Below are 16,864 nucleotides of genomic sequence, written 5' to 3'. Positions count from 1 at the left end.
AGTAATATATATGTATAATTTGAATGTCATATTGTCAAATGTGAGATGCATCTTTAGATTTGTTTTGAGTTAATCAAATCATGTTAAAATGATTAAGTGGTGATTTAATTTTCATCTATTTAAATTGTCATCTCAATCAAATCAAATCATATCATGTCAAAATGATACTCCCTCCGTCTCGGACTACTCACACATTTTCTTTTCGGCACGGAGATTAAGGAATGAGTGTATAGCAAAGTCAACAATTGCGGCTGTAGGTGATAATTTTTACTAAAAATGGAAAAAGTGCAAATAACTTATGACGCCCGGAAATGAAATAAGTGCGAGTAGTCCGGGACGGAGGGAGTATAGTTTTCACCTATCACCACAACGGAGGGCTGATACAACGGCTAAAATGGGGGAGGTGGAATGGGGCAATGATCAGCCTCTCTTCCACAATGAGGGGCAGATGTGGGAGCCGATCATAGGCTCGATTGATCGGCCTATCATTGTCAATGCTCTTATAAAATAATCTACTGCCAATATATTTTTCTTATATTTATGAAATTGTACTATACTTTTATTGTTGAATCATTAAAATAATAGTAATATATGTTGGGCAGTAATCGTAGATATTATTATTTGTATCTTACATTGTTCTCCTCAACCCCAACAAGAGAAAGGAACTTGAAAATAAAGAATAAAAGCCAAAGAAAAAAATTGCCATTTCTATAAATACAATAACTCTACACATGGTACACAGTTCGACATCTACTTCAAATCAGAAATCTGATGCAGTTATACAACAAACAAAAGAATTCTTTTACCACAAGTGTGTGTGTGTCTAGAGCCAACTGCATATTCCGACTGAACCAGGTGAGCCATAGCAATCGCAAACTGGATATTTCAACTGTACCAGGGCGAGCAATAACATTCGCTAATCACAATTCTCAAATGCATTAGGACAAAAACTCAAATCCTAACTTATAGACCCAGTTCCTTTTTTAGTTGGGCCAGGGTTGCTTCAATCTCATCTATATTGTCGTTGATGCTGCCGCCTCCTTTATTAGCCTCCTTCCGGTCAGCATTTGCTGCGCCCTTAGTTCCATATGAATCAGGGCCCATTGAAGAATTTTTGTCATTGTTTTCAACTACCTCTTCATCTGAAATGTTGAGCTCCTTCTCTAAGAACTCAACAAATTCTTCTCCAATTTCCTGCCCAGATTGATAAATTAAATGGCTACAAACATTTACAGGGAGTGAAGAAATCAGGGAAACTTAAATGTTGCTAATCAAGCATCTCACCGACAACTCTTCCCACAAGCTCTTTGGCTTTCCTTGAGTATCAACAGTTGACTCCCAGTTGCGAAATTCTTCCTGAAGATCTCTGAAGAAATCCCCTGCAGCAATAAGACAAATATCTGAAGCATTTGTAGAAAAATAAAAATTTACTAGCTAGAGAGGCAAATGCAAAGTGTCCAAGAAGATTTAACATTGAAAGTGAGGAATTTAGAGACCACGGTGATCTCGCAAGGAGGATACATCTACCTATTGTTATTTGGACATCCCTGAAAAGGTTACCTGCATCATCGAGGGTTACTATAAGAATAAACAGAAAAAAGGGCTTCAACTCCTCCAGAAGGGCAATGCACTGCTGAACGAGGTCATAATTCATTTATAGATACTATAGCAGAAATAAAAACCGTAGTAGCTTATGGTAAAATATATGAACTCTTATGCAGCAGTTTTCACAATGAGCTAGCAAGTTCAGAGGAATAACACTGTTCATGAAAGCTGAAGACAAAATATATAAACACTGTTGCAGCAGTTTTCGCAAATATTGAGCAAGTTCAGAGGACAAACACTTTTCATTAGAGAAAGAAAAAGACATGCATTTACTAACAGTTGAAATGCAATATCATAAATTGCACATTTGCTTTTCATGATACTAAAGCAGTATAGCTACAAGTTAAATGGGGAAAAATCATCATATTGTATTCAACAATACCATTAGTGTGAGTTATAATTATACTACAAGTGAAGGACTATACTGAGAGAGAGAAGTGATGTGTATGAGTGCCTGTGCAATCCATGATCAACTATGCTTCAACTATTGGGAAAACGTGCTGACATCACAAAAGGGAAGTTACGTATAACTCAAGACGTTTGACCCTGAAGTTGCAGATGCAAGATGGTAAACAATTGACCTCCTAGTGATGTTAGGATGGTATCATGCAACTTGATCCGTTGATCAGAATATAAAGATTTTCCGTTCAATGCAACAATTAGACATACACAAGCAAAATGGATGGATTTTGAAGCAAGCCTTTTACCTAATCCATAGAATTCTTCTTCAGCTTCTCTACTACTTGTCTGGTATCCTCCAGCTGAATACGAATAATCAGATCCCTGCTTGCCAGCATCATATTGCCCTCTCGATTTTGAGGTCAACAGTGTGTTATATGCATGCTTAATCCGCATGAATTTTTCTTGAGCACCAGCCTGTAGGCAACATATAAACAATTGGATAAGTATGCTGATGATGCAGAAATACGAGATAATGTTGCTTTCATCCAACAAAAGTTAAGGTGAATCTTCAATTTCACGTCTATTTTGTTATTCTGCCTCCTAATGAGGAACACATTAGGGTTTCTCAAACATCAAACTCGATTTTTTTTTATCAAAATCCTTATTTATGCTCCCGTCAAACAATAAGCTTAACCCAATGCACAAACATCAAAACACCTTACTTTCACCAATCTAGAAAGAAATGATGAAAATAACAACAGCAGGAGAATCGTTAAACACGTAAAGGTACCTCCTTGTTCACATCTGGATGATACTTAAGAGCAAGTTTCCGATAAGCCCTCTTTATATCTTTGGTAGAAGCAGGAGACACGCCCAGAACCTCGTAAGGAGACTCCCTCCCACTCGCTCTGATGGGGGAGCCTCTGCAATTTCCTATCTTCTTCCTCTTGAGCTGCTGAGTGTGACTGCGCGGGAAGGCCTCGGGTGCGCGCACAAGGTGTTCGACGTTTTGCCCATGCCGAAATTTGGGAAGGAAAGTCGGAGAAGTAGATCTGGGAAGGGGGTTTAAGCTGAGAATTGAGGGAGGTGTGAGAGAATGAGCGAATCCATGCATGTTCTTGAATTCATATGGGATCTTGTTGCCTGTGGATTTGCAGGTTGAGGACTGAGGAGGACGTTCGTTGAAGTTAACGGTTGTAATTCATTCTTCCCAATTCTGTTTTCAGCCAATTAAAATAAATCACAAATGAAATTCGATAAATGATTTAATTTGAATAAATAAAACTCTTTCCATGGATAACATGGGGTATTTGTAAACTGTAATTAGCATCACTAAGGCCATCCACAATAGCAATAGCCCAGCAATAGCCCAGCCATTGCCACATCATTAGCACTAAAAATCCTCCTGCCACATCATCAAAACAAGCAAATAGCCCAGCAATAGCCCAGCCATAGCCCAGCCACATACTATCCACATCATTATTAACAAATATATACAAAATGAAATAATTAAAAATCATACAATATACGGAATTAAATTTACGACACAAAAACGAGAAAATTCACTAATATTAATAAAATATAAAAAGTACATTAATTAAAAAAAATTACATAATTAAAAAAAACTAATGGCGGTCAATCCTCCGTGCCCATAACTCTTCAATTAAATCCTTTTGGAGTCGAATATGAGCCGCCGTTTGGCGCATGTCGGCGTGTGCTTGTAAGAGGCCGGCTTCATCGTGAGGTACCCCACTCCGTACGTTGGGGGCGGCCACGCCGTGGCTTGGACCGGCTTCATTATCGTCGTTGACCCAATTGGTCAGTTCGCCACCTTCATCTTCGACAATCATGTTGTGCATGATAATACATGCGTACATGATATCAGCAATGCATTGGACATCCCACAAACGCGTTGGACCCTTAATTGCCGCCCATCGAGACTGGAGCACACCAAATGCGCGCTCCACGTCCTTGCGCGCCGACTCCTGCCGTGCCACAAAGTAGGCCTTCTTCGCATCTCCTGGGCATCGGATCGTCTTCACAAAGACGGGCCACCTAGGGTATATCTCATCCGCCAAGTAGTAGCCCATATCATGTTGGTTGCCGTTGGCGACAAAACTGATGGCCGGACCGACGCCCTGACACTGCTCGTTGAAAAGTGGCGACGAGTTGAGGACGTTGAGGTCGTTGTTCGAACCAGCTATCCCAAAATACGCGTGCCAAATCCAAAGCCGGTAATCAGCTACGGCCTCCAGGATCATCGTGGGATTCTTTCCCTTGTAGCCGGACGTGTAGAACCCCTTCCAGGCTGCGGGACAGTTCTTCCAGTCCCAATGCATACAATCCATGCTGCCTAACATACCCGGGAACCCATGCTGACTCCTGTGCATCCGCAACAGATCTTGGCAGTCTTCGGGGGTAGGCTTTCGCAGATACTGATCACCGAATACTTCTATCACTCCCAGACAGAAATTCTTCAGACATTGCAAGGCAGTCGTCTCACCGATGTGGAGATACTCGTCCCACATGTCTGTCGCGCCTCCGTAGGCCAACTGCCGGATTGCCGCAGTGCACTTTTGAATAGGTGTGTGGCCGGGTCTGCCAGACGCATCGTGTCTGAAGCGGAAATACAGATATCGAGACTCCAAAGCGTTGACAATACGCATAAACAGGTTCCTGGTCATCCTAAAACGACGCCTGAAAAGGTTGGCGTTGAACCGAGGCTCCTGTGTGAAGTAGTCTTCGTATAGGCGCTGATGTGCAGCTACGTGATCCCGATCAATCACACTGCGGCGGTGGACCACTGGGGGAGGTCGAGGTATCGCCGGCTGCAAGGCCCTTTCCATCCATTGGTTTATCGCGTTGGTCGTATAGGCGTCCAACGCCTCGGCCATTCGACGTTCGTACTCCTCAGCATCCCCTCCGCTACCACCACTACTACCACCAGCATTACTCATTTTGCGTTGTTGATCTTGAACAGAAATTAAGATAGAGAGAGTACTCGATAAAACAAGTCGTGCGAATGAAAATGACGAACAAAGCGCGTATATATAGTGTTTCGAAAAAAAAAATTATTTTTTCGCGCTAGGCGGTGCGCTGGGCGATCCGGGCGCTGCAATAGCGCCGAACGGACCGCCCAGCCGACCGCCCAGCGCCACATAACCGCCCAGCGCTGCGCGGTTTCTCTCTCCACTCAGCCGCTGAGCGGCTGCAATAGACCGCCCAGCGCCGGCGCTCGGCTGGGCGGTCGCTGGGCGCCTATTGTGGATGGTCTAATAAATATATTAAGTCTCCGATTAATTTTTATCATCCAAAAAAAGTAAAATAATTATTTTATTATGAATAAATTAATCCGATTTTTTTGAAAGAACGTAATTCATATACCATGTTTTAGAACATGAATATGAATTGAGATGACAACATAAATAGATGAAAACTAAGTCACAACTTAATAATTTCAACTGAAAACCACATCTAAAGATGCATCTCATACTTGACAATATGACATTCAAATTATATATATATATATATATATAGGGTTGTATTCATTTCCTTTTCTCATATTTCCTCCTTTTTCCTTCTTAATCTCAACCGTGTATTTTCTCCATCCAATGGCCGAAAATTTTGAAATTAAATATTACATTTTAATCATGTTTAATACGCAGAAGGGTATAATAGAGAAACTATTTGTTGGTGGTTATGGAAATATCCATGATTTACTCCCTTCATGATCTTGCCTTTTATTTTTTCTCACGCAGTTAGACTCAATGTTTCATTCTTCCATGTTTGCAATTTTCATAAAATTTTTCCGACGTTGCAATTGTCGAGTCTCGTTTGCCGGATTCTAGGTCTTACCGTATTGGTTCGCCGGCGTTGTTGCAATCGTTTTCCCGTCAATAATGGAAGAAGGTAATTCAATTGTTTTGTTCTCCGTGTGCGTGTAGATGTCTAGGTATCAGAGGTATGAATAAAAATTCAGATCTGTAAATCTGCATGTGCTGCTTATTGGGCACGTATTTCGTGTGTTTTGATATATTGGGAAATAAATTTGGCCATGTTTCAGTTGTTTTCCATTAGGGTTCTTGGCATGGCTTGTGGTTACCCAATTTTGGGGGCTAGAGAATTAGTGTAGGGTTATTGCAATGTATAGGATTGAGTAAAGAATGAGCGATACTGATTATAAAACATTCCTTCATGGTTTAGCTCTCGGCTTGTCCGTTTTAAACGCTACAAGTAATGCACAATTTGATGAAGTATAATGAAAATTTTTCACTATATAATTCATAATAAGTGTGCTGCGCTGTATAGGGTATAAATATGGGTTATAGTATTGATGTTTATCACACGTTTCTTGTGTCCCGTTAGGGTTTAATAATCCTAGGGGCTAGGGTATAGTACCTACTCTTTAATAAAAACATATAAGAAGAGCTTGAGTTCGACCTAAAAATAAATCTCGTCAGATTCCACTGTACATATTGTACTTTCTAAACTTGGTTTAAATAATGCACCCAATGAATATTCCTAATGCATTGTATTGACTGTATAATGCATAATCCGTTATGCGCGATGTATAGGTTATACGAATATTTGAAGGACCGCTAGTATGCAGGCGATTTCGATGTTTTATGGTTTTCTTAGACGGTTTGAGACCGACATCGATGTATTACGTGCATTTGTAGGTGGCGTTGAAGAACTTGGTAACTCTCTTGAAACTGGTACTCCGGAAACCTCAGCTGCTGAGAAGAGGCGTATGGTTGAAGAGTTTTATGGAATGGTAAGGCCTGAATCTGTTGCGGTTCATCCTCCGGATGTCGTGAAGACGAAGGGTCACGCCAGCAGCTCTGCGAGTCGTCTGATTTCAAAGAGAGAGAAGGCAATAAAGAATGCAACAAGGCCTCTTAGACGGTGTAAGGCGTGCGATGAGATGGGTCATCACGACTCCAGGAACTGTTCACTGCTTAAAGAGATGACGATGGAGAAAGATGCGCGCAAGGGTAAAAGAACAGCTTGAGTTATGTTATCTAAACAGCGCTTCACAACTTTTGGTTGGGCTCTATTAGTATTGTTGTTCAAATTTGTTGACGTACTGTTATATGTTGAAACAGGTGGTTGTTGCATTAGTAGAATGTGTTGGTTAATTATTGGATTATATATAAGTCAGAGTACTGTATATATGTGTGTAGTTAACTCAATGACGCCATGGATACTTGTGTTCCCTACTGCCTGCCAAATAATGAACATTTGTTGATGCATAACGCACGATTTTATGAAAATAATGCACAAATAACCCGGATAAATGTAATCTCCCAAATACAAAAGTACGTAAGATAGTAAACAATTAGTCGCCTGTAAAGGACTACACAAAATCAATTTAAGCATATAATCAGGATAAATCTCATAATGCATAATATATTGTAAATAATGGTTTAACAAGTATTCATAATGCACTACATAAACAAACGTACTGCACATAATATATTTCTGAATAAGTGCATTATTTGTGTTATACCGTGCATTATATACTGTGTTATTTTACATAACGTGGAATACGTTAAGGATCCTTTAAGTAAATGCACAACATCAAAACAGTAAGTCACACAGAATTTGTTGATGCATAACACACTCTTTTAAATAAATAATGTGCATTTCTACTCTACGTAACTATATCCCCTTTTCCAAAAACAATGCATCCCATAACATAAGTAATGTCAATTTTTTTTGGCTGATATGGACGGTGACGCTTCACTAATATAATATACCAATTACAAAAGTACGCAAAAAACTAAACGAGTTGTAAATGCTTCGCTTAAAGAAAGTCGTAAATCAAATAACATATTTTACACCCCCTTACTATATGGTACTGTATAATGTATTTGTGCGCTGTTTGTTGTACAAGATGCACAATGTATCGTGTCATTTACATTATGTGGGATGTAATATGCATTATTACTAAATAATGCAATCATCTTTAACAATAATGCACAAAGAAATAAAAGTAATGCACGTATTATAAGTTTGAATAATTACTTGTAATCCATTCATACTACATATTCCAAAAACATTGTCAACTCCTAACACGCATCTTAATGGTGCAAAAAAACTTCAGTATCAAATTCACAAATCAACCACAAAGTCAAGGATTTCGTTAACCCCATCAACCTATATGCAAAACCATCACTCGCTACAGACCATAATTTTCAACCCACCTCTCGAAATTGAACTTTGCAGGTCTCTCTCTCCAATACTTTGTCGCTTTATTTTGGTTTGCAGAACCTCGGGTGTTGTGCGCACAGGTAAGGAGCGTCCGTGCAATCTTGATTCTACACATCTCTAAGCCTTTTGTTCCTTTTGCACTCAGCCCGCAATCCCAATCCTTTTCTTTCTCCCCAAAGTACGTTTCCATGTGGCGCATTACGTACACACCATTCTCCATTGTGACCACGTTGTTCCTCCACGGCATTGAGACCACATTAGTAGTGCAGCTTCGTACGAGATCGGCCATTTTTGTTTCTTTGCATTTGTCCAGTGCAGCACCCACGAACTTCCTCTGCAACAAATAGAAATTGTCTTGTGCATTAGCATTATTGAATTTTTTTGTGCTAATATACATCAACACCGATTAAGCGCATTACGTACCAGCAGAGAGGGTATGTGTCCATACTTGTCGCCGAACGTTGCATGAGATTCAGCAAGGCTGTGGTCTATTATATTCATATTTCCATCCGTGACATCAAAACAGACCACGTACTGATGTCGTTCACCCCAGATGGGGAAGAATAACTATGTAATGAAGAACACATTAAAATATCTTGTATAACATATTTATCCATTTAATCAACAACCTGGATCTTTGTTTGTAATGTGAGTCAATTAACAAATACAATCAACACCTCTGTTGTGCTTCCTATTCTCCTCATTATACTCTTTTATAATGCAAAATGTATTCGACATAATGCAACTATAATACGACATAATGCATTTTGTACACCGAAAAATGCATATGTATTACACCAAATAACTAGTAACCAATGTCAACAATACATCACAGCTTCATAATGCACTACCCAAACGCAGGAGTAACCATATTGAAGCTTGTCTGAGTTTCTTAAACATCTAAGCCACTTAACATATTTATGCCTGCTAAAGACATCATAATGCACAATATATGATATATAATGCACATTCCAAAATAACTAATCCATAACATAACCATATGCACACTTTGACAGAGTCACAACACGTATTAATACATATTATACCCAGAATAATGCAGATATCATGAAACATAATGCTCGGTCCACAATAGATAATGCACAAAATTAATTGTGCCTAAGTGTAGTGCTTAACAAAAAACCACCCTAAATAATGCATAAGTTATGCCACATAATGCCACTTACATATATACATAATGCATTGAGTTCACCCAATAATGCACATGTAATACACACAAAGACTAGTATACCATATCAACACTAAAACTCAAGGTCAGCCACACACTACACCAAATGCATAAACACGGATTCATAATGCACCTCCCACACCAAACAATAACAATATGTAAACTTTGACATAGTTGCTTACACCACAGAATCAGTACCCGTTCAGGTACAACATATCTTGCAAAAATACTACCTATAATGCGTTTGCCAAAGCAGATAATGCAGATATCAAGTAACATACTGCATAGACCACAATAAATAATGCATACACATAATTGTGCATAAGTGTAAGGCTTAACCATAAACACCACACAATGCGTTGTGTACACCCACAAATGCACATGTAATACACACGAAGACTAGTATACCATATCAAGTCTGCAACTCATGCTCAGTCATACACTCCACCAAATGCATTGTTACGGAATCATAATGCACCTCCCACACCACACAATACCAATATGTAAACTTTGACAGAGTTGCTTAAACCACAGAATCAGTCCCCATATTACTACATAATATCAACAGCATAATGCAAATATTATGTTACATAATGCGTAGAACAACATAGTTAATTCATAAGTATAATATTGTCTGAATCTAGTCAGTTATAATCAGCACAGCCTACATAATGCATCATATAATGCACATAATGACACTTACATATAGACATACTGCATTAAGCAAACATGGAACAATCGTACCACAAAATCGACCTATAAGATATTGAATTCCAAAAGCAGAGCCGCAAATTTACCTGCAACTTGGGATGGTTGTGAGCGTGGACGTCCTCGCTTAGGCATATTCTATCTGTCTGGCAACAACGAAATCAAAATTAAAAAACAAACAACCAGATTAAATGAAACCCATTCGGATACAGAGCAATGTCAACACAGACTATATAACACACCCGGCCATCAAAATTCATGCTTTTAGACCCACATCTATAAATTCCGGTGAGAATTTATTGTCCTGCCACATTTGTCGCTGCTTCACGGTATAGGTATCGCACAAACTCAATAAATAAAGCACAGAAACGTACCCTGATGCCGGTAGGGTTTCGTTGTTACGAACGACGACGGATCTGGGATGAAATTGTGGACACTTGCGGTGGATTACTCTAAAGCGTTGCAATTTTTTCACAGATCTAGGGTTTGGGGAGCGGCGATAGTGGAGAGAGTGGAGAGTTGGCAGATTTGGTGTTCAGCGTTTAATGACGAGAATGAAGAGTTGGAAGTTTCGAATGTCGATAATTACGGCCTTTCCAAATTCTGGCGGTTTTAATATTGTACAATTACTATTTTAGCCTTATAATGCACACACACAGGTACCATAATGCAACACGGATACACATTGGAATTGTCAATCTGGAACGGATACACATTGGAATTGTCAATCTGGACCGTTGGTTTAGTAGATCTAACGCCTACGAATGAGAAGAAGAAAGGATGTTTTGATTGAAAAGGAGAATAATGCTCCCCTATATATATATATATATATATATATATATATATATATATATATATAGGGATGTATTCATTTCCTTTTTGCATATTTCTTCCTTTTTCCTTCTTGATCTCAGCCCCACGATTTTGTCATCCGACGGTTAGATTGATGTCACGTGTCATTTAATAATGCAGATTTTCAATTGAATAATGCACACCGACTAATAATGCACAATTATAGCGTAATAATGCAGATTTTCAGTTGAATAATGCACACCGACTAATAATGCATCATTATAGTGTAATAATGCAGATCATCTGAACCGTTGATGAATGAGATCTAACGGCCCATATTAAGAAGAATAAAGAATCTAAGGGATGAATAGAAGAATAACGCACCCCTATATATATATATATATATATATATATATATATATATATATATATGGTAGTGATCTATGGCAAATACCCCTTAACCATATAACTAGAGAACAAATCATAGCCACAAGATCAAGAAAATCAAGGGTTGAAAAATCAGCTTAGGATTTCAAAATTGATCCAGAAAATTACTTCACAATATAAGTAGGCGGGGTAAAATAGTCATTTAACAAACAAAGCTTGTAAAACATAATCTTTCTCGTTTAGAGAATTTTTCTTCAGCCCTTCTCTTCGCTTCAGCGCTGCTTGCTTCCGCCATCGAAACAAGTGAAGCAACCCATCTCACGATTCTCCTCTATCTATCTGTTATTGATTTGATTCAGTTTATGGATATATGTGAAGTTAAATTAATTTCTGTTACGAGATTAGTATTTATGTTCTAGATTCAGACATATTCCTCACGCTAAAAATATTATGGTATTTTAATTACTAGTATAAAATTTGTTTAAATTGGAGTTATCAAGATTTGAAAGTGAATATTAAACGACTTTGTTTCATTTCCTACGAAATCTGCAAAAAATAGAACTTTGTAATTGTATCTCATTTTCGTACCTTATAAAACTGTCCAATTTTTAAATAAAGTTTTTACTTCACTATTAGCATGATTTTACTTCACTCTTGTTTACAAAACACATCACTCTTAGCATGATTTTACTTCACTCTTGTTTACAAAACACGTCACTCTTATTTTACTTCACTTTTGTTTACAAAACACGTCACTCTTAGCATGATTTTACTTCACTCTTGTTTACAAAACACGTCACTCTTAGCATGATCTTACTTCACTCGTGTTTACAAAACACATCACTCTTAGAATGATCTTACTTCACTCTTGTTTACAAAACACCTCACTCTTAGCATGATTTTACTTCACTCTTGTTTACAAAACACGTCACTCTTAGCACGGTTTACTTCACTCTTGTTTACAAAACACGTCACTCTTAGCATGATTTTACTTCACTCTTGTTTATAAAACACCTCACTCTTAGCATGATTTTACTCCACAATAACAAGGCAGGGTATAATTGTCATTGCAGCCAAAATTACATCATTGGCAAATTCACAAATTCAATTCTTTGAGAACGAACCCGCGTTCTTCGTTGAGCTCCGAGAATCCGAGCAAGCGGAAGTAGGCGGCGGAGAAGAAGCCCTACCGTGGGGATTTCGGCGACGGCGTGCCATTTTTTTCATTTTGGCAATTGAATTGCGGCGGGTGGTTGGCGGCGTGAGGTTGGGGGAATTCGGAGGGGTGTGAGAGTGAAGGGATATGATCTGTTGGGAGATAAGAAGGATGTTTGGAGCGGCAGGACTGCAGAGTGGTCTGAGCTTCAAATTCTTTGCCATAGCTATTTTAAGCTGCTGTAGAATGCAGTGTAAAAGGATTTAAATATAGAGGGAATTGAAGCTCACTTTTCATCTACCCTGGTTTTGATTTTTTTTATTTTTGTTAGTTTGAAGATTTAAAGCAAAAAGATGTAAATCTGGTGGGGGAAATGGAATTAATTATAGAGAAGGTATTTTTAATTTTAGTTTCTTGATGAAATTAATTTAGTGACTCGTGTTTTGTAAACAAGAGTGAAGTAAAATCACGCTAAGAGTGAAGTGTTTTGTAAATAAGAGTGAAGTAAAATCATGATAAGAGTGAAGTGTTTTGTATACAAGAGTGAAGTAAAATCATGCTAAGAGTGAAGTGTTTTGTAAACAAGAGTGAAGTAAAATCATGCTAAGAGTGATGTGTTTTTTAAACAACAGTGAAGTAAAATCATGCTAAGAGTGAAGTGTTTTGTAAACAAGAGTGAAGTAAAATCACGCTAAGAGTGAAGTGTTTTGTAAACAAGAGTGAAGTAAAATCTGAGTAAGAGTGATGTGTTTTGTGAACAAGAGTGAAGTAAAATCATAATAAGAGTGATGTGTTTTGTAAACAACAGTGAAGTAAAATCGTAATAAGAGTGATGTGTTTTGTAAACAACAGTGAAGTAAAATCCTAATAAGAGTGATGTGTTTTGTAAATAACAGTGAAGTAAAATCGTAATAAGAGTGATGTGTTTTGTGAACAAGAGTGAAGTAAAATCATAATAAGAGTGATGTGTTTTGTGAACAAGAGTGAAGTAAAATCATAATAAGAGTGATGTGTTTTGTGAACAAGAGTGAAGTAAAATCATAATAAGAGTGATGTGTTTTGTGAACAAGAGTGAAGTAAAATCATAATAAGAGTGATGTGTTTTGTAAACAACAGTGAAGTAAAATCGTAATAAGAGTGATGTGTTTTGTAAACAAGAGTGAAGTAAAATCATAATAAGAGTGATGTGTTTTGTAAATAACAGTGAAGTAAAATCGTAATAAGAGTGATGTGTTTTGTAAACAGAAGTGAACTAAAATCATTCTAAGAGTGATGTGTTTTGAAAACAAGAGTGAAGTAAAATCATGCTATGATGTGGGAATTTATCCATATTTTATAGAGTTATCCCAATTTTAAGATCTTCCAAAATTTCCAAAATACTCAATCTCCAAAGCTCAAACATTTTCCATTACATATTTCTACTCCTCGTCTGAGACAGATTCACAACTGTCTTCTGCAGCATGAGGGCTCTTGAACATTTCATCACTTTCTAATTCAGCGAACTAAAGAATCAATACCACCACCATTCAATCCCAATTGTATTCACAAAAGAATTCCCACTACCAAATCAAAACTAACATTTAAAAAAATATATAAAAAAATATATATAGATATATAGATATTAAACTAGTCGCGCACAGCCTCAACTAGAAACTGCCGCCGATCCTGCTGCGGGACGCCGGGAGAGTCTCTGATCGCCGAGCCAACCCGCCGCCGATCTCTGTTAAGGAATAAGACCTTAACACTCTCCCTCCGGCGCCGGAGGAGGGGCTATAGATGGGGAGGCAGCCGTGAGAGGCAGGCATCAGCGCCGACCACTGCATCCCCTGCCTCAAGCTGAAATTGATCACATGAAAACGATTCGAGCCGGCGAAAGCCTCCAGAATTGCCTGATTCGCCGTGAAATACAAAATTTGTATGAAATCGCGCTTTGAATTTGGGAGAAATCAGCGTTGAATTCACGTTGATATATTGCGCTGAATTCTCGTTGATATATTGTATTCCGAAAATGCCCTTGGGCTATTATTTTTTAAAAAAATCTGCAAGATTATTTAATCCATAAGATTAATTTGGAGTATTAAGATGTGTGGCTGAGATTTGTTCTCTAGTTATACACTTAAGATTAGTTATACATTGATCACTATCCTATATATATATATATATATATATATATATATATATATATATATATATATATATATATATATATATATATATATATATATATATATATATATATAGTGATCTATGGCAAACACCTCTTAACCATATAACTAGAGAACAAATAATAGCCACAAGATCAAAAAAATCAAGGGCTAATATTAATTTTCGAATTTAATGAGATATTAGCTCCCTCAATCACAAATTTTCTCCATAATAACAAGTCAGGGGTATTATTGTCATTGCACAAAAAATTAGATTATGTAAATTTTTACTTCATTTGAAGGTTAACTTCACGGACATGAAGCGAGTGGATCTGATCAAGGAGATCACGGCGGAGTTCGAGCTGATCGCGAACCGGCTGTCGGAGACGGAGGTGGCGACAGTGGCGTCGGTGGTGGAGCTGGAGCCGCAGCATCTGGCGGAGATCGCGAAGCGCGCGCAGAAGCTGACCGGGCCGAAGAATGTGAAGCTGAAGACGGTGATCGACAAGTCGCTGCTCGCCGGAATCATCATCCGGTATGGGAATTCCGGCTCGAAATTGAGTTTAATTACTCTTAGGTTGCTGAATGTTGTATGTGAATTCAAGAATTATTGAAGAATTCGGAGCTCTGTTCATCAAAGCTAGAATTTGCCCGAGCAAAGGCGGCGATCGGTTTCAGCTATAAATACAGCGAATTGAGCTACGGAAATTCTTGTAATAATAGTAATTGAAGTTCATCCTCTTCTAATTCGGCTAAATTTTCATTCTTAATTATTTATTTGATCAGAGAGAAATTTGTAAATGCTGATGCTAGAAGGTGTTTGATCAATCTGATTTTACTTCACTCTTGTTTAGAAAACGCTTCACTCTTGTTCACAAAACACATCATTCTTATTCTGATTTTACTTCACCCTTGTTCACAAAACACATCACTCTTATTCTGATTTTACTTCACTCTTGTTCACAAAACACATCACTCTTATTCTGATTTTACTTCACTCTTGTTCACAAAACACATCACTCTTATTCTGATTTTACTTCACTCTTGTTCACAAAACACTTCACTCTTGTTCAGAAAATACTTCACTCTTGTTCACAAAACACACCACTCTTATTCTGATTTTACTTCACTCTTGTTCACAAAACACTTCACTTTTGTTCAGAAAACACTTCACTCTTGTTCACAAAACACATCACTCTTATTCTGATTTTACTTCACTCTTGTTCACAAAACACATCACTCTTATTCTGATTTTACTTCACTCTTGTTCAGAAAACGCTTCACTCTTGTTCACAAAACGCATCACTCTTACCATGATTTTACTTCACTCTTGTTTACAAAACGCATCACTCTTATTATGATTTTACTTCACTCTTGTTCACAAAACACTTCACTCTTGTTCACAGAACACATTACTCTTATTATGATTTTACTTCACTCTTGTTTACAAAACACATCACTCTTGTTTACAAAACGCATCACTCTTAGCATGATTTTACTTCACTCTTGTTTACAAAACACATCACTCTTACCATGATTTTACTTCACTCTTGTTTACAAAACGCATCACTCTTATTATGATTTTACTTCACTCTTGTTCACAAAACACTTCACTCTTGTTCACAGAACACATCACTCTTATTATGATTTTACTTCACTCTTGTTTACAAAACACATCACTCTTGTTCTGATTTTACTTAGACATTTAATGGGGCATGCATCCTATCTAATGACATGAGCAATGAACGAATCCAACTCAATCCTCGAAACGCCGCCCGCCTCCGTCGCCTCCCTCACGGCGGCGCCCAGCTTCTCCGCCGTCTCCTTAATCCGACACCCTTCTTCCGACGCCATGAATCTCCTCACGACACTCTCAATCAACGACGCCTTCACTACTCCCGCCCTATCCTTCCACTCCCTCACCACAATCTCCGTCTTCAAAACATCTGCAACCAGCGCGGCGTTGCTCGGCTGGTCGGAATGCATAGGCCACGCCGCGATCGCCACCCCGCCGTCATGCTCTCCACGCACGAATTCCACCCCCCGCGATCGCGGAAGCAAGGCGAGCATTGCGGCTACGCCAGCAGCTGCACCTACGCAGATTTGGAAGGAAATCAATGGATATTTGATCGCAGATTTGAAGGAGAAAGAAAGGAAACCTACGCAGATTTAAATTTCATATTGTAATTTCCAAAATACCCTTGGCCTATTTTATATAATTAAAATAAATAATATTTGTTCCATTAAGATGTGTGGCTGAGATTTGTTCTC

General features: G+C 38.2%; 1 protein-coding gene across 2 annotated transcripts; it reads right to left on the bottom strand.

The window, feature by feature from the left end:
* Window positions 1-680: 680 nt before the first annotated feature.
* Window positions 681-3,246, bottom strand: LOC121753225 (chaperone protein DnaJ-like). 2 transcript variants are annotated; one of them, XM_042148437.1, is made up of 5 exons: window positions 2,798-3,246; window positions 2,313-2,481; window positions 1,528-1,560; window positions 1,285-1,379; window positions 681-1,194 (listed from the first exon to the last, which is right to left on the bottom strand). In XM_042148437.1, the coding sequence occupies exons 1-5, from the start codon at window positions 3,119-3,121 to the stop codon at window positions 964-966; spliced, it is 852 nt and encodes a 283-aa protein (XP_042004371.1). In that variant the 5' UTR covers window positions 3,122-3,246; the 3' UTR covers window positions 681-963. The 2 variants fall into 2 exon arrangements, with proteins under 2 accessions (XP_042004371.1, XP_042004372.1); XM_042148438.1 differs by lacking the exon at window positions 1,528-1,560 and having other exon boundaries at window positions 2,798-3,242.
* Between the last annotated feature and the right edge of the window lie 13,618 nt (window positions 3,247-16,864).

Source organism: Salvia splendens, chromosome 10 (genome assembly GCF_004379255.2).
Source record: "Salvia splendens isolate huo1 chromosome 10, SspV2, whole genome shotgun sequence".
NCBI lineage: Eukaryota > Viridiplantae > Streptophyta > Magnoliopsida > Lamiales > Lamiaceae > Salvia > Salvia splendens.
The sequence above is the reverse complement of the archived record's forward strand: the minus strand, read 5'-3'. Positions and strand labels throughout refer to the sequence as shown.